We start from the raw sequence: 27,270 nt of genomic DNA on the forward strand, positions 1-27,270 counted from the left end.
TATGTATCTAGGAATGCGAGCTGTTTGAAGTTGCGATGGCGGATGGATCGAGCAGTGGCGGAATCGCCGAGTGTCTGGACCTTCTCTACGACACTCTCAAGGACAAGGACGAGGGCAGGTACCTGTTCCTGGTCGAACAGTTCTCCAAGAAGATGCAACTGGCCAAGTAAGTAGGAGAACTCGGAGTTAAGCACCACGGTTGGAAAAACTCGGAATTTCATTATCATGTTTCCCTCTGGTTTAATGTTGCCTCTGAGTATAATGAGTTGTTCAAGAGTAGCAGATAATTAAATAATTTTTAATGTTAAGCGTCAGTATGTGTGTTTGATTGGGGGTTCTGTCTTGACAGGTATTTCTGCATGGGAGCACATGGCAGCAGATCTCACAGTCATTACGCGTTGAATGTGGGCTGCTACACCCACTTCACATCTCCCATCAGAAGGTAAAATCCGAATTCCGAATTATTGTTTCTTGTTTTTTTTTTAACTTCTGACTGGTAAAAATATATTAACATCAAAGCACAGATGAAGTTAATTTATTCGACATATATATTATCTGCACTACTTCATTGTCGGGACATACCTGCAGCACAAATCGACTTCTTCATAGACTTCGCCCCAATAATATTGACCCCTACAAAAATGGGAGGAGAGAGGGATGGGTCTGAATGGATACCACCTGCGTTTGTTTATATAGCAAAAAATTTATACCTTAAGTTGCAGAAAAAAGTATGCCATTTTTGTGAGCCCTCAACTTTAAAAAAAAATGTTTTTTTTTACAGCGCAAAAAAAATCGTCTAGTTTAAATAACTAAAATTTTGTGCTAGTTTAAATGTTCAAGGAAACTTGGTTCGATTTTAACATTATATTGTATCAGAGTTGATCCAAATATGCGAGATCCTCCAGATAATTCCGAATACCAAACCTTACTCTAACATAGGTATCCTGACGTGATAGTGCATAGACAGCTGTATGCAGTGCTGTGTGCGGAGGGGCAGGGGCAGGGGGAGGGAGCAGAGAGTGACCGGGAGGACACTATGTCCAATGCCAGCTTCTCATCCAGCTCACTCACTGAAGCGGAAGATCCAGACTTCAAATTCAACATTTACTGCCAGCAACTCAGCCAAGAGAGATCAGATAAACAGGTATATAACATCCCGCATTTCTATTGAGTGATTTTGTTGTTGAAAAGTAGTTTTTTATCAAGCTTTTTAAAATCTTGACAACATGATCTTAAGTGAATTATTCTAGTGAAAAATGAGTTATTCTGGTGAAGTTTGAAAACAGGTAAATTCAAATAATACCGCACCTGAAAAGGTTTTTGACTCGTTTTTATTTCTGTCTTTTTTTTTTCAGAAAACCAAGTGCGTTACACAAAAAAAATGGCTAGTTATACTTTTTTCTTGGCGTTCTTGACAGGCTTACTGCCTTTTGACGTCCTGCCAAGTGTACTAACTGTAAAATACTTGAAACGAAATTATTATAGATTTTTTTCTCGCCTTTTGCACAAGCGGATTTGAAGCTCAGTGTTGGAAAAATTGGCTCACTTAACGTTTCCAGCGGTTTGTGCCTCTTAAGTTTTTGTTTATTGTCAAATTGTCATGGCAGTTGGTTTTTAAGTTTAGTACCCAATTCTTATAAAATTTCATCTGCTCATACTACCTTGTTAGCTGCATACACCGTAAAGTTGATCTATATAACAGTTATTAGGAAGGGTAGAAGTGCCCCCGACTTCACTTTCGTATCAAAATGTAGCTAAAAATTCAAAATTCGCGAAGTTGCATGTCGAAGTAAGGGCTCAAATCAGCAATTGCAAAACTAGAGTTGCATGTTTCAATTCATGTCAAAAGCATTGTGTGATATGTGTGCATGTGTTTGAGGCGGGAGGGGGTTTGTTTGTGGGGATTTGTTCGCCAATCCAAATCTTGCGTTGCAGATAAAGAAGTTGGAAGAGATAGCGCACCACTGCAACGTGAACAAATTGGCGGCGAAGAGAGTGGGTGAGGGGAGCATAGAACTGTTCTTCGCCTTCTTCGTGAGAGACAATGGACCAATCACAATGCAGGGCACAGTTGTGGGTGTGTTGGATCAGGCGGTCGATGTGCTCCTGCATGACTTGCACTCTGTCAAACGACTCTATTTCCAGGTCAGTATCGACAAACATTTTTTGCGATTCTCATACACTGGACTAATCTTCCAAACTATCCGTTGAGATCGACATAACTGATCGGTATAATTGATCTACTTAGTGGCATATAAACACATCAGTAGCTAAAGCAGCAATTTATAGTTTTCGTGGACGCTAAATATGTCAATGTAAGTGATAAATTGTTTAAAAACGGCAGATTATCTCATAACAAATAGTTAAATCAGCTGTTTTTGTCAACTCCTACAATCATACAAGAATATACAAGATTGAAATAATGGCCCTTGAACAAAAGATAGAAAAATTAGCAGTTAATAGATGCGTGGTGTGCTGAGATTTTCAGTGGTTTGTCTAGCCCGTGAGGTGAGTGGGCTTCTTGAAGCATTAATAGGGAACTTTCTTGAAATAAATCATTTTTTAATTTAAATTTCCAAGGGGTTGTTCGTCTCTGTCTCTACTGGTCACTTATTAAGCATGAATTTTTCCAAAGAGCGATTCTCTTTCGTCTCTACTGTCAGCAACAACTCAACAATTAAGGGTTTAATAATTTGTCCGTTGGGGCCGGCAATAAAGCGAAGAGAAAATATTTTTTTTTGCTAAAAATGTAACCCTTTTATTCCAAGAAGACTGGGTTGTTCCATATGCGATCAGATACGGCTAGTTTTTCTAGATACAGATACTAACCACCATTCCGATGAGGATGACGATGACAAAAAGTTTTGCATTTAATCTATCTCCTGTCTTTGTGCATCGGTACCACAAGGAGGTGCTTTTTGCTTCTTCTCAATTATGTGGGTTCAAATATTTCGCCTTGCTTTGGAATCTTCCTGCTTCTTAAAAATACAGGCCATTTTTCAACTTGAAGATGATAGGATCCGTGTTAATCTTGACCAAGACGAACAGTTGTGTGCCATCAAGCTTAGTCTTTTTTTTTATAGATGAGTGAATGCTCCTGGTCTTTCGCGTTCCTTGACTCGGGTTGCTATTGATTTTGAAGTCCTCAATGAGCTTGGTTAGATCACTTGATATATTAGCTATAATAGCTTGAGATAATGAGAGCTCGGACTGTTCTCCGACTAAAAAAAGAAATAGCATGAAAAAACAAGCCGGACTTTAAATACAATTTTAAGATTTAGGTTTTTGGGGACTCACAGCGAAATAAAAAAATTGCTCTTGATTCAGTGTTTACACGAGCAACCGTAGTAGATTAGTTTGGCTCTACTTTTTTCCAACCTAACTCGCAAATAAAATGCTCATTTGTTGGCACTTTTGCTAGAATCACGATCTGTAGCATCGAAATTTCATCGCATCTGTTCTTTGCTTTATTTGTGGCTTGTGTTTGTGATCGTTAAGCGTCCGTAGTTGTGAAGGAAGGGCTTTGGACTCTGAACCTTGAGGTCTTGGTTTTGATTCCGACACGGAGCAAATCTTTTTACTTATTCGAGGCTCATTCTAATTTTTCATTTTTCTTTTCCATAGAGCTACTTTTTGTCGTTTTCGGGCTAGTGTTTGTGAAGCGCAGCGTCACCTCTGTGTCTTCAATTGGAATAGTTTAATAAAAAAATGTAGATTATATGAGATTCTTGAAATTCACACAGCTGAGGTGGTATTTTTTTGAAACTCGAAAATTGAAGTTTTTTGAACCAAAGAATCTGTGATTAAGTAAAGCGACCATAAGAGTAAGCTATTTTTCAATATTTAATCAAAGAGTTTTTTTTACATTATAGTGTCAATTTACGAATAATAAAGCTTCTTCACAAAAATTATTTAAATGAGTTTTTCGCGAGGAGCGTAGAGCATTAGAGTGACTTTTTTCCGACAATCAAGCGCGCAAATAAAAATATTCATTTGGTGGCACTCATGCGCTAAGGAGGATCTGTAACATTAGAAATTTCATAGCATCTGTTTTCTGCTTTACTGGTGGCTAGTGTTTGCCATTAATCGAGCGTCGGTGGCGCAGACGTGAGGTTCTTCAGCTATTTTTTTTCGGAGGTTAAACGGTGGCACTTAGTTCTAGTATCTTATATTTTAACTGACTGACATCAATTCACTTGGGAAGAATCTTCTAGAAACTGAACATTTTAAATCGTAACGCAATGTTGAAGAAAATTTTTCAGGCTCAGCGTTTAAGAGAAAAACAGGAATATTCTGGATTTTTCAAACATTCGGAAGTCTGGATTACAAAGAAAGGTTTTTGAAAAAATAACTCTTCAGACAAGATAATCTCTTCAAATTAAAGGCTAGACAGTTCAGTGCCTATCATTTTTTGACCGCAATTTTGCCTAAGTAAATTCATTTTCTGAAACACCATTCTACCTAAACCTATCTTTGGTTCTTAGACGTTGAAATTGGATTTGTGCAAACACGTTCTAGAGTGTTTGAAAGTTGCAGCGGCTCGATAGCATGTTGTATCATCGCTTGAACGCCGTGCTAAGTAAAACTTGAACGTTTAGCAAACCAGCTCGCTTTACGAAATTACTTGACATATTTCGAAGCTTCATCGCTTTAATAGCTTGCTTAAACAACTTTTTGTGAGCCAATTCTTTTTCTAAATTATTTCGAGTTTTAAGTTCGATCTTTCGAATTGGTTGCTTCGAAAACTAACTTTTTGCGAACGGATTGTTGTTATGAAATAGTCGAAACATTTCCAAAGTTTAATCGGTTCAGTTGGTTGTTCTGATAAAACATTTTTTTGCGAACGGACTCACGGTAAAAAAAAATAATTCGATATGTTTCAAAAGTTTTCGTTTGAATGGCTTGCTGAGAAAAACTAGCTTTCTCTGAGCCGACCCACGCTATTAATTAAATAACAATTATTTCAGAAGTTTCATCCATCGCTGAAAATTTCTTACGAACTGACTCACCGTGGAATAACTTGAATAACTTCAAAGTTTCATTGCTCAATGGCTTGCTCATAAAGTCAACTTAATGCGAATCGATTTTTTCTTTTGAATTAGTTGCTTCATCTTTCATCTTTTAAATTGGTTTCATCTTTTGAATTGGTTGCTTCGAAAGTTTCATATTTTGAATTGGTTGCTTCGAAAACTAACTTTTTGCGAACGGATCGTCGTTATGAAATATTTGAAACATTTCCAAAGTTTAATCGGTTTAGTTGGTTGTTCTGATAAACCATTTTTTGGCGAACGGATTCACGGTTAAAAAAATAATTCGAAATGTTTCAAAAGTTTTCGTTTGAATGGCTTGCTCAGAAAAACTAGGTTTCTCTGAGCCGACTCACGCTATTAATTATATAACAAATATTTCAGAAGTTTCATCCATTGCTGAAGCATTCTTACCAACTGACTCACCGTGGAATAACTTGAATAACTTCAAAAATTCCTTGCTCAATGGCTGGCTCATAAAGTCAATTTAATAGGAATCGACTTTTTTCTTCTGATTTTCATCTTTTGAATTGGTTGTTTCATCTTTAATCTTTTGAATTGGTTTCATCTTTTGAATTGGTTGCTTCGAAAACTAACTTTTTGCAAACGGATTGTCGTTATGAAATAGTTGAAACATTTCCAAAGTTTATCGGTTCAGTTGGTTGTTCTGATAAACCATTTTTTTGCGAACGGATTCACGGTAAAAAAAATATTTCGAAATGTTTCAAAAGTTTTCGTTTGAATGGCATGCTCAGAAAAACTACCTTTCTCTGAGCCGACTCCTGCTATTAATTAAATAACAATTATTTCAGAAGTTTCATCAATTGCTGAAAAATTTTTACGAACTGATTCACCATGGAATAACTTGAATAACTTCAAAGTTTCATTCCTCAATGGCTTGCTCAGAAAGTCAACTTAATGCGAATCGACTTTTTCTTTTGAATTGCATCTTTTAAATTGGTTGCTTCATCTTTTGAATTGGTTGCTTGGAAAGTTTCATCTTTTGAATTGGTTGCTTCGAAAACTAACTTTTTGCGAACGGATTGTCGTTATGAAATAGTTGAAACATTTCCAAAGTTTAATCGGTTCTGTTGGTTGTTCCGAAAAACCATTTTTTGCGAACGGATTCACGGTAAAAAAATAAGTCGAAATATTTTGAAAGTTTCGTTTGAATGGCTTGCTCAGAAAAACTTAACTTTGCGGATCGATTTAGGGTATAAAATAACACGAAAATGTTTCAAAAGTTCCTGGTTTTAATGGCTGACTTGGTAAAACTTGAATTTTTACCTCTCGATTCACGGAATGGAGTAAGTTAAGTAGTTCCCAATATTCATCGCTCGGCGAGTAAAACTTAAATTTAGTATGAAACTATTCACTATTAAAGAATTTGATTTGATTTTCAAAGGATTGATTGGCCTGCTCAAATGAACCTTTTAAAATAATTTCAAAAATTTGAATTTTCATCGACTGGATGGCTTGTTCGCAAAAACATTTTTTGGAATCGATTTTAATTTGCTTGGAAAATTTTTGCGAACTGATTCAATTTCGCATCGCTAGAACAAACAGCTCGCCTCGAAAAGTCAAAATTTTGCGAGACGATTCATGATATTGTATCGCAAAGAACAGCTAATTTTTTGCGAGCCGATTGATTAATGGAAACCGGTTGCATTATTTGAGCTTTATGTGCCTGTGGCAAAACTCAATGGTGCAATGATTTCAATCGGACGCTCTTGCGCCCAGAGTTTTGCAGGTTTGAATCAGTTAAGTTCAGGTTTTTTTTGGACCAAATCTGCAGTTGAAGATTTTGTTGTGATTCTACGTGTTTTTTCTTTTTTGTGCCTTATATAGTTTTGCCTCTATGATAAAATTTCTGTTTAAAAACTTATTGTGCGATCGTTTACTTAGATTCTTGTTCGTTATCACGAATCTGCTCAATTTGATTGACCTCCGATTTTGGTTCATAATTTTGAAGTTCGATTTTAACATCACCTGTCATGCATCAAAAGAAGCCATTCGAGTGATTATTTTTGCGAAGAATGATAACTCGGCTGAAAATGTACGCGTAAGCTAATGCGAATCACTGATATGAATACTGCCCGCATCCAAGTTAAGGCGTAAGTAATCGATTATAACGGATTCATTTTGATGATGTTTATAATAATTACCAAAATTAGGCGTTTATTATAATCGTGAAATTTTCCAAGAGATTATAGTCTGTTCAAATCAATTATAATTTATTATAATTCAAACAAAATGCTCTTTAAATCAATTATAATCGATTATAATCTTTTATTTTGCCAAAATTTTCTCACACTAAAAGTATATTTTAATTTTATTCCATGGGCTATTGTTTTTCTGTCAAAAACCAAATATCTAAACGTGAGATGTCGTCTCACACTTTGGTTTATCTGAACACAAAGTCTTACCACGAAATAAAAGTTTCATAGAGATCATTTCATTTTGCTGAAAATAAAATTTTCCGAATAAATCATGAAACTAAAGCAATATGCTGATATTTTGGTGGTTAAAAAAGCTAAAAATGTGCATCATGATACAACTTCAATGGAGAAATGAAAACTTAAAAAATTTATAAATTTGAATTGTTTTGAAAACTTTTGAAACATTTTTCTCATTTTTTACATAAACCAACCTCTACGAAAAGCATAAATTATCAGCACTTCAGATGCAATGTCGAAGACAAAATCGGCTAACAAAGGGGATTATAGTCGGTAATATCGATTATAATGGGTGTTTTGAGCACAACATATGAATTAGAAAGTGTGATAAAAATAATTGATCATCATCGATGATAATTGTAGCGAAAAACAGACTGGCTAATAATCGATTACAATCGATTAAAAGGTTTTTTAATTGATTATATTATGATTTCATTAAAATCGATTCTTTCTGATTTTAGTAAGACTGGTACGAAAATCATAATATAATGGAGTATTAACGTTTGAAATTGGCTGCGGTTGCGCTCAATTGTAATTTTTGGTACTTTACTCAAGATGTTTTTTTTTGCTCTCGACAGTAATGTTGTCTTGTGTTCAACTGTACAATGCAAAGTTTGTGCCTTGTTGGCAATATCAAGAAATTCGGTGCAATTCGATTTAGTGTTGTGAGCTCTGTAGAAATAAACTTCTATTGTTATAAATTATACTAAATTACTACAATTTGACTTCTTCATAATCTATAAATTATCTACAATTCTTCTAAAATTTAGCATTTTTGGAATAAAAGATCTAAAAAATTGCGTCAAAAATTAAAGAAACAACTTAGTTTCAAAAATCCCTTCTTATATAATCCAAAACAACAACCAGGTTAAATGTTCGCTTGCATGTCAATATTTTGGAAGTTTTGATTTTCTACATGTTTTTGTGTATCCTATGGCGCAATTACCTGATAATTTTAATCCTGAGTGCTATTGAAGTTTCATAGATCATTGATATTTGTATCTCGTGTTTAGATGTTTCGATTTGTTTTCAAATTAACGTAATTTTTCTCAAATTAGCGGAAACTTTCCTGTTTTAGAGGAAACTTTTTTCAGAATGCCCGTAATCGGAACGTTCTACGATACTTGCTCACTAATAGGATATCTTTGTATTAGAATAGGAAAACTGTCTAATGAGTTCTGATCCTTTGTTTTTATAGGAACAAGAGGGCTTTGACATCACTCCCATTAAACATTCCTCTGTTCCTCAAAAGAACAAAGCGACGATCAAGTTCCCTCCTTCAAAAGACCCAGATGAGAGCAAAAATTGTCACGAAATTGAGCTGAAGATCTTTGAACCTCTAAAAGTGTCTGTTTTTGTGCCCGATAAATCGGCAAAGCTCAAGTTGAAATTCTGCCTAGACTGAAAAGAGGTTTGATGTGTATTTTCGCAGCTGGCATTTTGAAACCTCAAATATTACTTTCTGTAATATACGTTGACTATGAAACTGCTATCCCTAAAATTTAATGTTGTTTACATTGTTATGAATATCTTAGTTGTTTTAATTGGGTTGACGTCACTTACCATAACACTCATCGAGTATTATCCAACATTTTGTCAAAGATGTGTCGCTTAGCATACTTGAATTTATTTCAGAAAAGAGTTGCCTTGCAATCTTCATTTAATTTTATCTTTAACGTAGTATTTAGTGCACTAGCGGCTTTAGGGGAAGGGGGGCGTCCGCCCCTTCAAGTCTCAGTGATTCGACACCCTGCGGACTATTTTGAAATATCCATTTTCGGCTGAAAAACCCTAAATTATTTGTAAATTTTGAGAGGGAAGCGCGCACCGAAAAAGGCAATTTTTTGGTCAAAATTTTCCAAAAAGTGCCTAACACGCCCTTTTTTTGGCCAGTTTTTTCTTAGTTTTGCCTGCGGAGCAGAAAATTTGGTCAAAATAGGGTTTTATAGTGATATGTGATAGCTCGGAAAATCAGTTTGATCGACCTAAAAAAAGGCCGATAAAATCCGCTCATCCGTCCCTCTTCGAGAAAATCCTATATCCGCCCCCTGATTTAGTATCCGACATAGTGGTTGACCTAACTTTTTTATCACGGTTTTTTTCTACTGAATGCTAATTTGGTGAACTTTTTTTCATCGTTTTCGTCCAAGCTAGGGCTGACTGTTTAAGTATAAAACGTAGCTATAAATATAGTTGGTTAAAATGCAGCCTGAAGTAAAGTTGTTTCACATGCTAATTTACATTTTCTTACCCTCCAAAAAGTATGCTAAGCGACAGTTTTTTAAAAAAAATTTAGGGGTGAGGTGTCGAGTATTATGCTATTTGGTCTGCCCCAATTTAATTGAAATGAAACTTTCTATAACATACTTGTGCTAAGTGCAAATAAAAACGAATTTTAAATCTTTTGAAAACCAGATGTTTTCCTTCTAAAAGCAAAGATTTAATGTTAGCTTTCAATCTTAGTTTATTTGTTGGTTCTTTGCGTTCCACATGTGGAAACCTAAATATGTTTTCCTCTGGCATTAGAACGTCTACTTTTGTCCATTTTGTTGCTATGGTGTTCATGTATTGACCAGAATAAACAATGTCAGTTTTCAGATGAAATGCTACACAACGAATCCTTTGTCACTAGGTGACAGTTTTCCATTAATGGCTTGTAGAAGCATTCTTTTTATTTGTTAAAACAATAATGTTGTCTAGCTCTAAAATGTGGGCTGGTCAGTCGGCCGATTTCGACGAAATCCCACCCGAGTCCACTTCAGGCTCGGACAAGTCCGGTTTCCGGTCAGCCTGGACAAGTGTGTTTAACGGTTCTTCCAAAGAGTGCCTTGCGAATATTCGGAAACTCGCATTCGCTGGTGAGATTTCGGATTTGCCTTTTCGATCTGTGATTTGGAAACTTTTGTTGGCATTGTTACCACCAAACCCGAAAACTTGGATGCACGAAAGTAGTATCCAGCGAAGTCGGTACGAACGAATGAAGGAAAAATATCTGACGGAAGTTTATGAGAAAAGCAGTGAAAAAGCTAGCGCTATGAGAAATGGTGGCAACGGCACTGGAGCATATTCTGACGAAGATTTGAGACGCGATATTCGCCAAGATGTCGTGAGAACATTTCCCGAAATGGATTTCTTCGCGGATCCGAAGGTGGTCGGAATGATGTGCACGATTTTGTTCATCTACGCTAAGGAAAACTCCGACGTGCTTTACAAACAGGGTATGCATGAACTGCTAGCTATTATCTTTTATGTACTTGATAAGGACCACACGGCGTTCAAAAAGTGCGTCAAGTCGAAGACGAAAATGAGCGACCGAGTGCATGCGGTGCTAAGAAGCAGTCACATAGAACACGACGCCTTCATTCTGTTCTCGAAGGTGATGCAGCACACCAAAGTATGGTACGAGTATCGGGACTCCACTTTCCAGCAGTTCAAATCAAGGTTCGCATTCTCAAATTCTCAGAATTCAGAGCTAGAACTGCAGTCGCCTGCCATTAAGAAAATCAATGCCATATGGTCCAAATCAGTCAGAAGTATGGACCCCGAGTTACACTATAAACTGACTTGCTTGGACATACAACCACATTTCTTTAGTCTAAGATGGCTTCGTTTAATTTTTGCTCGAGAATTACATTTCAATGAAGTTTTGAATCTCTGGGATGCAATATTTGCCTATGATTCAGATCTGTCCTTTATAGACTCTGTATACTGTGCTATCTTGTACTCTATTCGCAACGAGTTAATAAGCGGCGATCACTCATCTTGCCTACAAACTCTCATGCGTCATCCAAAAAACTTGACCACCTTCAGATTAGTTTCCTGGGCCATGTACATTGCCGATCCGAATAACAATTCAAAACCTCTGGACTTCGTAGACAGGTCAGGTTGGGAACATCCAGACAAACCGGCTGCCAAGAAAACAGTCCCACTGAAAACAGTAAGGTCGTACAGTTTAACTAACTTGCTAAGTGCGGTTATGGGATCCGGGGGCTCCAAAGAGCCAGAGACACCAAGGAAGGCGGAAAAGCCGATGGATTTATCTAGAATTATAGAGAACAGACCGAACAAGCAAAGGTCTCCGCGGAAGTTCTCGTATACTTCAACTGCTACTGCTTCCAATCAATTACTCACATATCAACAAGCTTCAAGCACCTCCACGACACCACGGTACAGTGCGAACAGTTCAAGAAGTACAAACAGTTCCCAAACACCACGAGAAGATCTAGCCAATAAGTGCAATTATTGCTCTAAAAGAATAGAAACATTCATTCAATCGCTATACGAAGTTTTGCAAGATGAGGAACTAAAAAATGACGAAAAGATATTGGTGTCGATTGCTGGCTTGAAACAAGTTAGAGATGTTTTAAACGGATCTATTAGAGTGCCATCGAGTAAATTAGAGGAGAGCTCAGAGGCTTCAGGCGTCCCTGAACTGTCATCGCAATATCCCAGTACGAGTAGTAATTCTTCCAGTACTAAAAACAACTCGGAAATGGTCGAGTTGTATGTCAGTGGCGAGAATAATAACTCGCCTGTCACGCCCGACCAAAAAGTAGTTCTTAATGGGGCTGCGATTCATAGCAGCAAAACGAAAGAAGAATCAGATTGTAGCAATATAGAGTCACCATTTGTCAAATCATCCCCGGAAACTATGGTGACAGTACGGAAAAATCCACCGAAAGCTAGAAATTTTAAAGCTTTAAACGGAGCGTCCAAAAAGCTACTACTGCCTGACAAATCATTAACTGCTTCGTTTTCCCCGACCATCTTGACGGAATCGAAACCGATTTCATCCAGTACACTAACAGACCCAGTCGTTGTCTCGGAACATGACCCAAGTGTCGTGAAAAGTGAGTCTGGAACTACAGATGACGTCACATTTATAAGTTCACCCGAGGGCCCGATCTCGTTAGGGAGTGTCTCGGACTCAATAGCGAGAGTCCCGAAACTCCTGATGAGTTGCGAGGGCTTCACAGACGAATCAACGCCCAGCAACGACAACGAAGTTGACTAAAATTAAGAACAATTCGATTATAATTTTGGTATCGATTAAGTTAGAATCATCTTTTCTTAGATCGCAGTTGGCATATGTGTTTTCATTTATTTCAAAAGCTTTGTCATGGGTGCGATGTTCCTCAATCTTTAAGGTATAATCAAAATTGAACTCAGTTCATCATTTGCTTTCTTTGAATATTTTCCACAAAAGGTTTCATCGATTGAAAATTAAATGTTGTTCAAATGGATTATCTCTAATTTCATTCCAAGCTATATTTTCATCCAAATTTCGCAATCTAATTTCGAATTGGGCAAACATGCTTTTGCATATCATGAGTTTAATTTTCCTGGAGTGTTTTTAATATTTCTCATCTCAGTATTTGTGCTCATCTATTTCAACACCTGACTTAAATTTCACTTCTGAACATAGCAGTGCTACATATTATGAATTTAGCAGGTGTTTTTATTTCAGGGTTAAGTTTTATTCATCCCACTAGTATTTTTTTGCCAATAGTTTTCTAAACTAGATTTTAATACATCGGATTTGGAAAATCTGTCTAACTTAGTTTAGTTTTCAAAAGTTTGCATTCAAATTGATTTTTATTGTGAAATGTTTTCATGAAATAAATTCGTAAAAATGCAAAAAGGTTGTTGATACTGTTGAGACCAACAAATTGAGTGCAACAATAGAAACTGTTTTTTGTGCGGAAAACAGATTTTTTTGCTCGTGTTCCTCCTTTTTGCCTTGCAGCTCTGTAAAAATCGGATTTCTTGCTATCAAATATACTAATAAGTATGCGTGATGGTTAGCGTTTTTGCAATGTTTGCTGTGTACCCTATCGGTTAACAAGACTGCTCGTTTCGGGACTGCTCGTTTGGTGGGAAAAAAAGGTAATTTTTGAATTGAGTGTTTATAATTCATGTAATGTTCCCCCGTTTTCAATGTAAAGTACAATATGATGTTTTCTCCCTTCAGCAACACGGTAATTTTAACCAATCAGCCTGCCCAGAATCAGTTTCAAATGATTTCTGTGCTGGGTAATTTCGCCGCCTGCGTGTTAATTATTTTAAATTGACTTTTTTCAAACCCAATTTTTAAAGGAAAAAATGACATTTTTACTGACTGACATCATATAAACCGGTGAAGGTTGTTAACGCAATGAGCTATGGTTAAGTGGTTAATACGAGTGATACATGGCCTGGAGGTTTGAGTTCAAATTCTGGAGTATTGGTTTTTTAAAATTGATTGTTAAAGTTTTTTGTCTTTTCTTTTCCCTTTTTTATTTGTTAAACTACTGGCTTCTGTTTTGTGCTTGTGTTGCTCCTTTTTGCTTAAGCGCCAATCATAAATTGTTCTTGAAATTCAAAGAGCTTAAAGGGCATCTATTTTTTTCTTTGAAATTCGAAAGTTGAGATTTTTTCAAGAAAGTCATTGTTTTATTTGTTTACTTGCGTTCATTACTCATTTGCAGTCTTCGATTGGCTGTTTTAAATTATGTGGACTAATAAAAGACGTGAAACATTCACATCAATTTTTTCAATTATATACCACATACAGATGTTGATTTTTGTTTATTTTTCTTCTGTATTTATTATATATTTCAAGAAAATGGTGTACAAACATAATTGATCGACTCGTAGAACAAACGCACCAAAATAATGGTTCTCAAACCAAATACTAAAAATTTTGATTTTTTTCCAAATTTTATTTTAAGTATTTGCTTGTAAAACCCTTATTTTTTAAAATTGCGAAGAGGAATTCTGCAGATTGAACGCCGAATATAGCCAAATAGCAAAAAGTATTTCAAAAACTTGACAAATTAGTCCTTTAACTGTTCTGGGGTGTTTTTCACGAATCTTTTGTTTCGTTTATTTCACTATTTCTTGATATTGTGGGGGGGGGGGGGGGGGGGGCCGAGTTTCGTCAGAAGTTTTGAAGTACGGCAACCGGCATCATCTTGCTGGAAAAGTTCGTACAGATAATGTTCTCTATCTCGTTGTTTCTGAGTAACTTGCAATATTTGGCCAAAATATTTTTTCGTTTGTGACTATATCTTTTTCCCCAGAAAATTATATAGCCTCAAAACATCACCCCTTTTGCTATCTATTTTTTTGATGTTGGGTTGACATAATTAAGATGATAATTGGTCGTCTCACATATACTTTGGCGCTGAAGTGTAATTCATCGATGTGTTTTCTGAAGAAAAAAAAAACATTTTTCCAAAAATATTCTGGTTTTTCTCAAAAATTTGGCACATTTTAAGCGCTCGTTTTTTTTGTCTGAAATTAAGTTTTTTGGCGCTTATGTGTGCTTTCAAACCTTCCTTGATCAAATTGATCGAATTTTGCTGGCTTATGAGTATAAAGCTGGATCAAATTTTTTTGAAGCTTTTGGTAAAAGGAAGTTTTTTACAATCAAATAGATCTTTTGTCTCGTTCTGTAGCTTTTTGGCCGACTGACTTTTTTGTTCTAACAGAATGTCTTTTTTCCAATTATCGACACTTCTCTGAATAATCCCAAGCGTTGTAAGCATTGATTTTTAGTGAAAGTTCCTAGGTTCATTTTTTTGCACAGCTTAATTAAGCCAATAAAAGATAAAAAAAAGTTGTTTTTGATTTTTTGGAGATGTATTTTAATCTAAAATGCGACAAGAGTCTGTCGAAAATCGTGACTTATGAGAGTTATTTTAAATATATATTTGTTAATAATTTTATTATTACTGTAAATTGTCAAAATGGGTTGATTTGAAACAAAAAAATGATGAAGTCAATTACTGAATAGATTATTCGCAGAATTTTTATAGTGTAAAATAATTTTGCGAAATTCCAGCCCAAAACTTTTACACAAAATTGAATAATTATGTCTTGTCTTAGTCAATCAGAAATCACGCCAAAAATCGGCTCAATTGCTGCAAAATGCTTAAAACAACTCTCTTAAAAAATGTTATTTTTGTACAAAGTTGAAGACTATACATTTCTTTAACTTTAATGAACTGCATAAGTTTTTCTTTTTGATATAGTTTTGACATCAATTGAACCGATAGTTTTGGCGGTTGACTAAAACATTTTGATTGACTAAAAAGCCGAAATTCATTGTTGTGGGCATAAAATTTTAGACCTGAGCTGCACCACATTAATTCTGTTAAAATTCGAAGCAAATTTTGTTATCTCATTTTTCGTCCAATGTTATTACAGTTTGAGAAAAACGCTTTCAAATTTTCCAGTTCTGTTTTTTTGTCTGGATATTTTAAATCAGCTTTGTGTAATCAATAATTTTTTAATCGAAAAAAGCTAAATTTAAATTGTGCTGCAATTAGCGATGTCATGGATCATATCACTGCCTGACGAAAATAATTTTTTTCCGTGAGCGCTCCCCCCTAAACAAAATCTTAAATTTTTTTCCTAATTAGTGAAGTGTTTTCTGCTTGGTGTGATAAAAGGATCTGCCTTAAAAATATAATCAGGCACATTAGACAGTCCTACTATGGGAAAATTAGAGAAAATTGACTAGAAAAACTGAAAAAGTATTGAATTTTTTTTTCAAAAAGTTTTTGAAGTTTTTGCTTCCCAAAATGAAACTAAAAACTGCAAAATTGGTCTTACTTGCTTAAATTAAGTTTTAAGGTCTTAAATTAAACATTTCGTGTTATGAGCCTGCTCGCTTGCTTTATTCACTCGAATTGAGACAAAAATTCAAATTTTCAACACAAGAAAAATTTTTGGAAATAGTTTTATGTGGTTCGAATCAAAATGTGGAACCTGATTTTGCGTGGAACAAAAAAAACTAAAACACAACCGAATACAAAGTTCTTCTCCAGTTTCAATGGGTGGAACAATAAAGGGTTTATAAGTTTTTTTGTTGTTCTGATTTCATTGGTTTTGGCCGATTTCATTATTTCGTAATTTTTTTATGTAAACGGCAGAAAGTTATGATGTAAAGTTTTTTTGTTTTGTCGTTTTTGATTACCGCAAATGTACTTCTGAAGGACCAACTTGGTTGTTAATGCGAACTTGGAATCAAGTTTTGTAGTTGGTATGGAAACAGCAGAAAGATGACGTGGAAAAACGTTTGCTTTTTACATGCAGTTTTGGCAAAATAAATATAATTTTGAATGCTGAAGCCAATAATGTTGAGTAAAATTGTTACATACATGTTGTTTCAAGAAGTATGCAGTCCGTCTCCTGCAAAAAATCTCAAATAACGGAACAATTGCGTTCGGATCACGATACCCGGTGGGTATTCATGAAAAAAATGTAAAAACATGGTCAGAAGACATGAAAAAAATGTAAAAACATGGTCAGAAGACTCAAGCAGTCAGAAGCTTTTGTTCAGTTTGTGACTGAATTTGAAAATGCACTATTCAATTTGGTGTTCACTGTGGACTGAAAAAGGTCAAAGAAAAGCAAATATTGTTATCATAAATCCGATGAACCCATAAGTTGTTCATTGTCGGCTAGGAACAGGTTGCAGATAGTGCGAAATCGTTGATAATTTCCACTCTCCGCTTTGTCAAATATCTTTATAAATTTTTCGAGATTCTGAATGCTATAATATGAGTATACGGAACTCAACTTGTTATTCGTTTATATTGTCACGCTTGCCTAATCATATTCTGAGCAGACATAGTACCAAACCATGTATAGTTTCTACCTATGGTAGCTCTAGAAGATCAAGTTATTCAAAAAGCGAAAACTATCACTCCAATCACAGACTGTATATATCATTCGGTTCGCTTTTGGGCGCTGGTGCTGCAACTTTTGTGATCTATCAATGGAACAGAAGGGGAAATTTGGTTGACATGAAATCACGGGACGAACTGTCCCACGAAATTTTGAATCCAGTCCGATATCAGAAGAGTTCCGAAAGGTCGAATGATAAAGAAAAAGTTCTGAGGTTGCAGAGAAAAGACTTCAGACAGAACTTGAAAAGAGAAATTGAAATGTACCGAATTACAAATCTGATTCCAGGAATTATCTGTCAGGTAAATCTTGTCTTAAATATAATAGCAATTAGGCCAAGTGAACTATCTACCCCTCGACTATTTTAGGGAGACAGTTCGCTTGGTTGAAAGCATTCTTTTTCAGCTAATCAGAGCTCAGTGTTTTTTCATGTTGACTTACTGCTTAAATTTCTAGAAAATGCTCGTTTTAATATTTCCAATCTTCCAAAGTGCAATCCAAAAAAAACAAATTTAATCGTCGTTTTGTTTTTTCTTTTGTTGTCTCTCCGACCGAGAATTCGAAATGAACTTCGGATTCTGGTGTTTTTCTGTGACGGCAAAGAAACATCATGTTTGGAAGTATTGGCTTGACTTAGAGCGAATGGTCAGTAGAGTAACTAATTGTTTTTTTTTACAGAAAGCCTTTGGTAATCTCGACCGAAATAGATTCAAACCGTGCCTCTTTCTCATTCGGTGTTTCGGTTGTATTGCTAGGTTCAAATTGACGAAGAGGTAGTGTTCCGAAACGATTTTGGCTATTGTGACATCGAGCAACTGATTCCATGCGACGGGTCAAGAGCCACTTTTCGAATAGCCAGCATTAGCAAACTGATCACTGGACTAATTGCTATCAAACTAGCCAGCGAGGGAAAAATACATTTAGACGATAGTATATATATTTATTTGAAGGTGAGTTATAGACACAATTTTTAGACTCGAGTCAAAAATAGGTTAATTGTTTGGCAACGGATCTGAGTACTAATGATATTAAAGTTTTCTCTAAAAAGCGATTATTCACTAATTGTTAACTTGAAGAATTTAGAGTAGTTGTTAACTATTAGTTGGGAAACCAATGAAACATTTCTGGTTTTTGGTAGGTTTTCTTTTGTGCAGGATTTCCCGAAGAAGTTAGTAGACGGGGAGGCAGTGGATATTACCATTAGACAGCTACTGAATCACACGTCAGGAGTGAGACACTACATCAAGAAGGATTCGAAGTTGCTCACTGAAGAGGAAAAGATGGCCGAGACGGCGCGAAATTCTCAAAGAAATGATGAGTTTGTTTCGTTGAAGGAGACTATTAAAGCCTTCAAAGGTCAGTGAAGTACATTACTGTTCCTTTCTGTGTAGGCCGTAATATTCCTTCCGACCCGGCAGTTTGAAGTTTCAAGTCTGTTTAAACATTGATTCTAGTGGCTACTGAGTAAATGCCTGTGAAATAGATAATTTAAGTTGAATTTTAATTTATTACCACCATTTTGGATCTTGATCTTTCTTGTTACTTTTGGTCGTACCAACTTAACCTGGCCAAGTAAATTTGTTTGTTTTTTTTTCAAGATTTTTATTATGAAGTTTTTTTTTCAAGTGCACTTCGTAATTCGTTTAAATTCTTTGTACATACTGAAATGAGGCGTGAGTGCTCTGTAATGCGGTTCAAGTTAATTTTTTCTGCAATTTTTCTACGGATTCAAGTTATCTTTTGATCTTAAAGCAGAATTACTCAAGTTAATGACGCTTCAATGGTAGTTAAATAAAAAAAAATTAGTTGGATATTAATTGCGAAAGTCTTCGTCGAAAACTTCATGGCAATGTGAGCTTTCTGATTTTTAAAGTTCAAATTTATCATGATTTATTTAGCTCCTCTCTATTTCTTTTTTGATGCATATTGTTTCAAACTCTGAAAGTGGGTAAAAGTTTTGTTTTTGGGTGTGTTCAAGTCTTTTTTTCCGCACAAAATCGGGTTACCAAAAATGTCAGAATGTGTCAAGTGATGTACGCTATGAAAGCCTTTTAAGTCGTGATTCGAACGACATTAAAATTTTTCAAAAAGTTGTCTATGTCGAGAAAAATTGGTTTGAAATTTTAGTCTAATTTCGTAGACAACATTAGTCGATAATGCTTCGTTTTCTAGGCTTTCATGCCAAGTTTTTTTTTTGTATCGTCACACCAGCAGAAAAATGGTGTAAATTTGAATAAGAAATGAACAACATTTATTTACATCTTTTTTTTTTAAATATAAATCAGCATTCGGCTGCGGTGATTCGTTTGTTTAAATTATTCCGCGCCCCATTATTCCCGATGTATGAAACTCGATGATTTTTTTCTTAATGACTGTGTTTTTAGACACTAAAGACACTGCCTGTCGAAAGACACTAAATGAAGCGCTAAAGTCTATAATTTTTAGTCTCAGTAGTTCATTGGCAGTTCTTGGTGCTCTGATAAATAATGAATTGCCTGTCTTTTCAGTCTACAGCTTTTCAATCTACGTGCGAAAATGGTTCCGCAAATGCTTCTACGTAATCATCTACAGGTACTATCTAACTTGTGAAGTTCTGTCAAAATCTTTCCAGCTTTCGAAGGCTACCATTGATTGGACACCAATCGGGAGAACAGTACCATAGAGACAAATTTATCAAAAAGCTGTACAATTGTTTTTGCGGAATATTCGAACAATAAATTGTAAGCATTGACGCATAAAATGATTTTTTTTTGACGATTTTGACAATTTAGTGTCAATTTTTCAAACAAGATTGCGCGAATTAAGCAGACCGAAATCTTAAGTAGCGTCAATTTCAGGTAATGTTCACCATTTAAATTGTAGGCCGACAAAAAGTTACCAAATTTTTTACACTACTATCCTAAGTCCAGGTATACAATGCATCCATGTATTTTTGAAAGAGGCGCTAAGATTTTCATATCGACAACCTGTTAATATTTTGAAGATTCCTTGACAGAAGATGGTAAATCGTTTTTAAATAGCGTCATTAGGAAGGTACCAAGAATATTACTTTGCAGCACACCTGAACTAACTTCTAAATTAGACGATACAACAGTTTATCTTGACACCTTGCTTTGGAGTCACCAAATATGAGTAGAAAAAAAGTAATGAAATTATAGTCGAAATCAAAGAAAACACGTTTTTCTTTTTAAAATTGGGGAACTGAAATCCTTTTCCCACACCGAAATAATTTGCTGTGGTTGTAATGTTGAATCGAAATAACAGTAGACTTAAAAAAAAGTTGCTGCGTTTCCTCATAAAACCATGTTGCCGCCAGCTTTTTGGCATTAGCATGATTGAATTTGAAAATGATTCTGTCTAAAATCAACATCTTTTTGCCAGGATGCTGATTGATCTATAATCTGTTATTTCGTTAGTGGAATTGCTTTTGTGTATAGCAGTAACGAACACTGTCTTCCAGTAGGATGGCTTTTCACAAGAAATTTGAACTGCTTCAAAGTAAGAACAAAATTATGAAAGTCCAATATCTGCACACTGATTCAACGGTTATGACAGCACATCATCAGACCCGACCGCACATCAGTCTTTAGATATTCCGAGAAAATTTTAACTGTTGATATAAGCGGAAACACTTCGGACATGCAGAAAACGATCCTTAAATTTTCATTAACAAGAAAGTTTTGATTTCGAGACGAATACCGAGATCAAATACTTTGTTGCACTTTCCCAATCTAAATGCATGACATCAAGGTATGAGTTTTTCTTGCTAAAAGAACGAAGGATTTGAAAACAATTTTAAAAAAATTCCGACATAGTTACTACTCAGAAGGGAGGACAGTACACTCCATTTTTAACGACGTTTCGCTGCATTGTATGAGAGGAATAAAAATATGGAACTAGAAACCTTTTTCATTTTAGGTGAATTACATTTTCTAACTGTAATATGGAACTAGTTTTCCTATTTAGTGCAGAAATTTGATTTATCGAATGAAGCTTTAGAAAAACCATTTGCTCTGTTAATCTGCAACCTAGGTGAGCTCGTTTAAAAAATTATTGGTAGATGGTTGCTTAAGACTGTGTTGGGGATATGGTGGGCCGCAGAGTTTTTGATTGCTGAGAACTAAATCTAATATTCCGCACCCGATGTAAGTTGCCGATATGATAGTTTGATTCAAACTGATTTCGAAGATATAGACAAGGAACCGTTGATCATCAGAATTTGTTGCTGACAATAAACCCCGATTTGTTTTTGGCGTCTTATGATATTAAACAAAGCACCAGTTAGAAATGTGTTTTAGTCTGAAGGCAAGTTACGGAATTCGGGGACGGTTTTTGTAAAAACAGAGTGGATCATAAATTTTCTGACAATGAAACTTTGTCTAAACTTAATTTTATTCTAGAAAAAGCATTAAAGCTTCAGATTTTAATAATTAAATTTGCATCAGCTATTTAAATAATCTTTTAAATGGTTATTTGAGAAGATCTGCTCCCGATTTATTTCTATGATCTAGATATATCAGCAGCTTTTGTCATGTTTAGATGTTTAATTGTTTTAGATGACGAGCTGCTCCATAAGCCAGGATCCATCTTCCTCTACACAACATATGGCTTCACACTTCTCAGTGCTGTCCTTGAAACAGTGATGGACAAACCATTTCACGAATATATCCTCGACTTCGTGCGCCAGATGGGACTCAACCATACACTTCCGGAACCGACTCCGAAGTCACGAGAGTTCGTGTTCAACAGAATGCCCTGTTATCTATATGACCCTAAAAAGGCATAGAATTCAGTTTAACTTGGTGGGTTCCGAACAAATTATGCTGTATTTGTGTGCCATTATCTTAAAAATTTGAATCTATCTTGACAACTATCTTGAATCACCACAACTATCTGCTGTGGTGAAACATGAATCTCTGTTGAGTTTTCTCACGCTCCTGTTGGATTTGACGTCATTTTATTTTATGGTTTTATTTTCTCATATTTTGAGATGACGGCTTGGAAGAAAACCACAATTTATCAAAATCCGCTTCACCCATACACACGCAAAAAAAAATTAGATAAGCTGGAAAAATGTCTATAATTTTGAGTATTGGATTTTTTGCACTTTTGGTTAACAAAATTGTCTCGATATCACGGAAATGTTTGGTGAATTCGTATTGGTTCTGTTGCGTTGAGGAGCCTCAAGTTAAATTGATAACGCTGTCAGGAACGACTGACACCAGTTCCAGAAGTGACTCTAATGCATAAAACAGCAGGCGGAGGGATGGTGTCTACCCTCAATGATTTGAGCCACCTGGGAGTGCTTTTTGCTAGAACTATGACGGGAGAGGAAATGTTTCTCCCAGGAGTGAAAAGGGAGATTTTCGATCAGATTGTAAGGCCACCGAAAGGAAAGGAGGTTTCAATGACAAACAGGAAACATGTGAAATACTCTTTGGGAATGTCTGTCCACGAAAACGACCCGTCGTTACCTGAAGGTAGGTCAAAGAATGCTAAAAATTTTTGGGCTAGAGACTAAATTTGTTGAATTTGAACAATTTGTTGAATTCGAGCAATTTTCTAGTCCATTAAAGCCTTAGAATAAGTGACACTCATTCACACGAAATCAGTTTGCATCTTATTGTGAATTTACAAATATAACAGCGCACTTTTCGCACAAGAACTCGTGGTCTAGTTCTTACTGGATTTTTTTGCAAATCGAGTTGAAGGATGATTTTTTGTTTTTCAAGAAAACACTTCAAAATTCACTTCTGTTTGCCCACGAAGAAGAATCATTTGACTAGTTGGATTTTTTTAGTGCTGTTAAATAATTTTGGAAGTAAATAATTGGCTGGAAGAAATACTATTTATCCATAGATATGTTGCAGGTACAGTGATAGTGGGACATGGCGGTGCCAGCACTGGACTGTGTTCCCACTTGGCAGTCTGTGCCCCCAGAGGGGACTGGAGCAGACCCATCATAGTCACTATTGCTGCCAATCTTAACAATAGAAATCTCAAGGAAATAACGAAGCAGATCATCAGAGAAACAATCGCTCTCAACGATAGTCTGGCCAAGTGAAAATAAATTCTGAAAGTTTGTTAATATAATTTATTGTATCATCCTTTTGTATTGCAGATAACTATAACTTTGTTTATTCATTTTTTTGACGATACGTTGCTAAGTTTAATGTTAATATTCTTATTCGCTGTTGGTCTAGTCGATCAATTAAGAAAAGAATTTGTCATTTCTTATAGTTTCGGGAATCAAAAGTTATCAGTGCTTGTCCAAATTGACCTCATGTAATTCAAGTCATTTAAAAGTATGAGCGCTTTCGGTTTCTCGCTTGAATGGGTCTCCTGAATTTTCAGATGCTAAGACGCTTTTTGTCCATGGCTCCAGTTGCGTCTTCAAAACACTTCGACTACCTGATAATCGGGGCTGGATCCGGGGGCATAGCCAGTGCCAAGAAAGCTGCTTCTTTCGGAGCCAAAGTTGCAGTTATCGAAAGCGGACCAATTGGCGGCACATGTGTAAATGTAGGATGTGTTCCGAAAAAGATCATGTTCTGCGCTGCCTCAATCAAAGAAGTGTTGGACCACGATGCAAGAGCAAATTATGGCTTCGATTTCAATGAGCCGACATTTAATTGGCCTAAACTGAAGCAAGCGAGAGATGCATATATCAAACGACTGAATGGTCTGTACATATCGGGACTAGACAAGGTAGATGTCACTACTATTTTGGGGTCAGCCAAGTTTAAAAGTGCGACTGAAGTTGAAGTCGAGGGTACCCATGCTGGAGTTTATTCTGCAGAAAGGATCTTAATTGCATGCGGGGGTCGACCAAAGACACTTGGAATTCCTGGCGAGGAACTGGCTATTGACAGTGATGGATTTTTTCTTCTTGAAGAGCTGCCAAAAAGCTGTTGTGTGATCGGTGCTGGGTACATTGCAGTTGAGATGGCAGGGATTCTGAATGCTTTAGGGTGTGAAACGACACTGGTGATTAGGAAAGAGAAGGTGTTGAGATCGTTTGATGAGACAATCAGTGAGATTTTAACTGAAGAAATAAAAAGCAGTGGTATTAAGTTGGTGACCAATGCGACGCCTAAGAAATTATTCAAGAATGGCGATGGATCTCTCGGCGTTGAAACTGCGGCAGGAACCCTGGATAATTTTCAAGTTGTTCTCAATGCCATCGGCAGAATTCCAAACACTGACCGGTAATTTTTAATTTGTTAGTTTGAAGTTTCGGTAACTAGTGGCCTGTGTATTGGCTGCACTTATAGATAAGCAATCAAGTGATCGTAGTAAGTTAACTGAGCGTGTTTGTGAGTTACCATTGAAGCTGGTTTGTCTAATTATTATTTCCTTTTTTGGCCGTTAAACTAGTATTAGTATTTTAAGCAGTTATACTGATGGGGACAAATAAAAATAGCAGGATGCTCAAAACACAGAATGCTTCAGCTTGATGTTCACCCTGATGTATTTTAGACTTTCTCTTGACAAGTGTGGTGTGGCAGTGGACAAAGATCAGCACGTGATAGTGGACGAATACCAGCGTACCAACGTGGACTCCATCTTCTCTCTGGGTGATTGTACTGGCAAGTGGCTCCTCACGCCAGTCGCCATCGCAGCCGGAAGGAGGCTCTCGCGCCGACTGTACAACAAAGAGACAGACTTGAAATTAGGTAATATAGTCATTGAGTATGTTAAATCATCACATGGGCGAAGCTTATGGCCCTATCTACGAGGAATTTTGCAAAAAAAACAGAATAACGATTTCATCCTAAGGGAGTATGAGCTTCGCGGCTGCTAAAAACTTGAACATCGTTAAGAGTCTTCATCCACGAAAGGAAGCGCCAACATACGAACTGCTCAGATGTTATGATTAGTCCCTGTTGTGTCACAGATTAAGAATTCTATGCAGTTTTTTGGTTTCGGTATGGGCAATGCTCCTCAAGTTGGCAATGGCTGCGGTAATATGGATGACATCTCTCTCCCCACGGAAAAAGGACCGAAGAGGAATGGTGGGACCTGGGCTGGGGTCCAATCATAAATCATAATACTAAAAAAAACACGGTACATGGTGGTCCTCGAACCACTGAAGTTTCAGTTGCGAGGGGGAGTCTTAACAACTTCACCGCCAATCCTCTAAATTAAGTAACGCAGGCATTCAAAAAAAGGTCCTAACCAGCGATGCAACAGATAAATCATCCTATTATTCAGATTAATGAATTGAATTGGTGATTTGATTTGATTTGATTTGATTTGATTTAGAATACCACAACATTCCAACAGTGGTGTTCAGCCACCCTCCTATTGGCACAGTGGGCTACACGGAACAGGAGGCAGTGGATCTGTTTGGGAGGGACAATCTCAAGATATACAAGACCACCTTCACCAACATGTACTTCGCGATGAGTGAGAGGAAACAGAAGACCACTATGAAACTCATCTGTTTGAAGACACAGAATGAAAAGGCAAGTAACAATTTAATCAATACTTTGAAAACTCAACGGATGATCTTTTTTTGTGTTCGAATACAGTTTCCATATGTATTAGGTCTATAGCTTTTAACAAATTCACGTACAACGTCTTAAATTTCTGAAGCAACTCTGAACTTGAGACAGTGAGTGAAATAGAATTGAAAGTACAACCGAAATTTCATTTGAACTGTCAGAAGAGCAAAACCGAAATGATAGCGCTTTTCAGAGGTCGGTTTTTGCCTAACTTCAAGAACCCAACTTCAAAACAAATTTCATTCAGCAGCGACCTGACATGTAGTTTTTTAATAGAAAACAACTCATAAACGCCGACAAAAAGGCAAACGCGAAACTTCAAAGAAATATTTCTAATAAGTTTCGGCTTGTAGGTCAGAATTATTTCAAAAATTTAAGACGTGCGATAAATTTGTTCAAAGCTATATATGTGAGAATTAAGCATATTTGGTTCATTCTTAGTTCCTCGTCACTCAACCGTGGTTGTTTGTTTTTGTTAACTGAACATTCAACAACATCGCGTGTAAGTCCCTCGTTACATGTCTCGTGGACGATTATCGTTGGGTGGTAGATTTTGAGAAGAGATTAAAAACAACAGCTAAATCTTTACTAGATGGTCGTACGAGCCCATTTTGTGTCGCTTGGTTTTCAAAGAGTCAAGAGGTTGAACCTTTAAATTTTGTACATCCATTGTACTATTCAAAAAGTTGTCATACTTTCAAACTTACGTTTCTTTTAGGTCATTGGGCTGCACATGATTGGTCTGAATTGTGACGAGATGCTGCAGGGATTCTCAGTGGCTGTGAAGATGGGTGCCACTAAGGCACAGTTTGACGACACAGTCGCTCTCCATCCCACTGCCTCTGAGGAGTTGGTCACGATGACCTAATTGGGTTATGAAGGCCCAAGTGTAGGAAAAGAGTTTATTAATGTAAATGCTCAATTGTGATATAAGAACAAGCACTGAAAACTTTTGCTGAATTAAGTCTTGCCTATTGATGTGAGTTCTCAATTTGTTGAAGTCAATATTGTTGTTTTTGAATCTTCATTAGGTGCATCCATATCAAAAAACCTACAATTTTTTTCCGGAAATCTGTTGTATCTTCAAATTTATGCTGTTAGTTTTTAACTTATCACGAAGAAACTTATATAGTGCATGTTGATTTTGTCGTCTTAAAATTTTTTCAGGTTTCAATTTGATTTTTCGCGGTTTAAATTTTGTTCTTCAAGCGTCAAGAACGCAGTGAAGACACTATAATAGGTTGTGATGGTTTTTGTTTTTATTCAGGAAGAGAAATTCAAACTCCACTTCAGAACAGCAAAAGTATAGAGTTCACACAAAACGTCATCGACTTTTAGTTTCGAAACTGGATTTCAGTTTTTAGATTTCCTGGCGGTGTCAGAAATTTACTTTTTGATGCAATATTCACAAAGTCGGTTAGTTTCAAGTTATTTTGAAACTAGTTTGCGAGAAGAGTACAAATAGTTCTCTCCAATTTTGAAAAAATGCACTTGACGGTGGCAGAAGAACAAAGTGAATAACTTTTCGAACGTTGAACAGTTTTTAGATTTCACAGAGGAATAAGACAATAAACATTGATCTAGTTTTTTGAAGAAGAATTCAAT

General features: G+C 36.2%; 4 protein-coding genes across 5 annotated transcripts in view; all 4 read left to right on the forward strand.

The window, feature by feature from the left end:
- The window catches only part of LOC134840440 (DIS3-like exonuclease 2), a 62,725-nt gene extending 53,554 nt beyond the window's left edge, over window positions 1-9,171 (forward strand). For both annotated transcript variants that reach the window (XM_063856244.1, XM_063856245.1), the window contains 5 exons: window positions 12-166; window positions 350-442; window positions 940-1,144; window positions 1,936-2,145; window positions 8,682-9,171. In XM_063856244.1, the coding sequence (XP_063712314.1) occupies window positions 12-166; window positions 350-442; window positions 940-1,144; window positions 1,936-2,145; window positions 8,682-8,888 (870 nt within the window). In that variant the 3' untranslated portion in view covers window positions 8,889-9,171. The remainder of the gene's footprint in view (window positions 1-11; window positions 167-349; window positions 443-939; window positions 1,145-1,935; window positions 2,146-8,681) is intronic.
- Window positions 9,172-9,972: 801 nt separating this feature from the next.
- Window positions 9,973-12,543, forward strand: LOC134840439 (TBC1 domain family member 5-like). The gene has a single exon (XM_063856243.1). The coding sequence runs from the start codon at window positions 10,173-10,175 to the stop codon at window positions 12,495-12,497; it is 2,325 nt and encodes a 774-aa protein (XP_063712313.1). The 5' UTR covers window positions 9,973-10,172; the 3' UTR covers window positions 12,498-12,543.
- Window positions 12,544-16,770: 4,227 nt separating this feature from the next.
- On the forward strand, window positions 16,771-23,350 carry LOC134839091 (serine beta-lactamase-like protein LACTB, mitochondrial). Its single transcript, XM_063854517.1, has 6 exons — window positions 16,771-17,460; window positions 17,914-18,108; window positions 18,313-18,514; window positions 21,715-21,938; window positions 22,368-22,638; window positions 23,029-23,350. Exons 1-6 carry the CDS (start codon window positions 17,032-17,034, stop codon window positions 23,220-23,222), a joined length of 1,515 nt encoding a protein of 504 aa, XP_063710587.1. The 5' UTR covers window positions 16,771-17,031; the 3' UTR covers window positions 23,223-23,350.
- Window positions 23,351-23,516: 166 nt separating this feature from the next.
- LOC134839195 (glutathione reductase-like) lies at window positions 23,517-26,844 on the forward strand. The gene is made up of 4 exons (XM_063854668.1): window positions 23,517-24,366; window positions 24,638-24,834; window positions 25,424-25,626; window positions 26,384-26,844. The coding sequence occupies exons 1-4, from the start codon at window positions 23,534-23,536 to the stop codon at window positions 26,531-26,533; spliced, it is 1,383 nt and encodes a 460-aa protein (XP_063710738.1). The 5' UTR covers window positions 23,517-23,533; the 3' UTR covers window positions 26,534-26,844.
- Window positions 26,845-27,270: the final 426 nt, after the last annotated feature.

Source organism: Symsagittifera roscoffensis, chromosome 2, assembly GCF_963678635.1.
Source record: "Symsagittifera roscoffensis chromosome 2, txSymRosc1.1, whole genome shotgun sequence".
NCBI lineage: Eukaryota > Metazoa > Xenacoelomorpha > Acoela > Convolutidae > Symsagittifera > Symsagittifera roscoffensis.

Excerpts from the sequence above, each read along its gene's own strand:
- LOC134839091 (XM_063854517.1), top strand. The coding sequence starts at position 17,032 with ATGAGTATACGGAACTCAACTTGTTATTCGTTTATATTGTCACGCTTG. Across the intron at positions 17,461-17,913 it reads TTCCAGGAATTATCTGTCAG|GTTCAAATTGACGAAGAGGT; the intron begins GTAAATCTTGTC and ends TTGTATTGCTAG. Across the intron at positions 18,109-18,312 it reads GTATATATATTTATTTGAAG|GATTTCCCGAAGAAGTTAGT; the intron begins GTGAGTTATAGA and ends TCTTTTGTGCAG.
- LOC134840439 (XM_063856243.1), top strand. The coding sequence starts at position 10,173 with ATGTTGTCTAGCTCTAAAATGTGGGCTGGTCAGTCGGCCGATTTCGAC.
- LOC134839195 (XM_063854668.1), top strand. The coding sequence starts at position 23,534 with ATGGCTCCAGTTGCGTCTTCAAAACACTTCGACTACCTGATAATCGGG. Across the intron at positions 24,835-25,423 it reads AGAGACAGACTTGAAATTAG|AATACCACAACATTCCAACA; the intron begins GTAATATAGTCA and ends GATTTGATTTAG. Across the intron at positions 25,627-26,383 it reads TGAAGACACAGAATGAAAAG|GTCATTGGGCTGCACATGAT; the intron begins GCAAGTAACAAT and ends CGTTTCTTTTAG.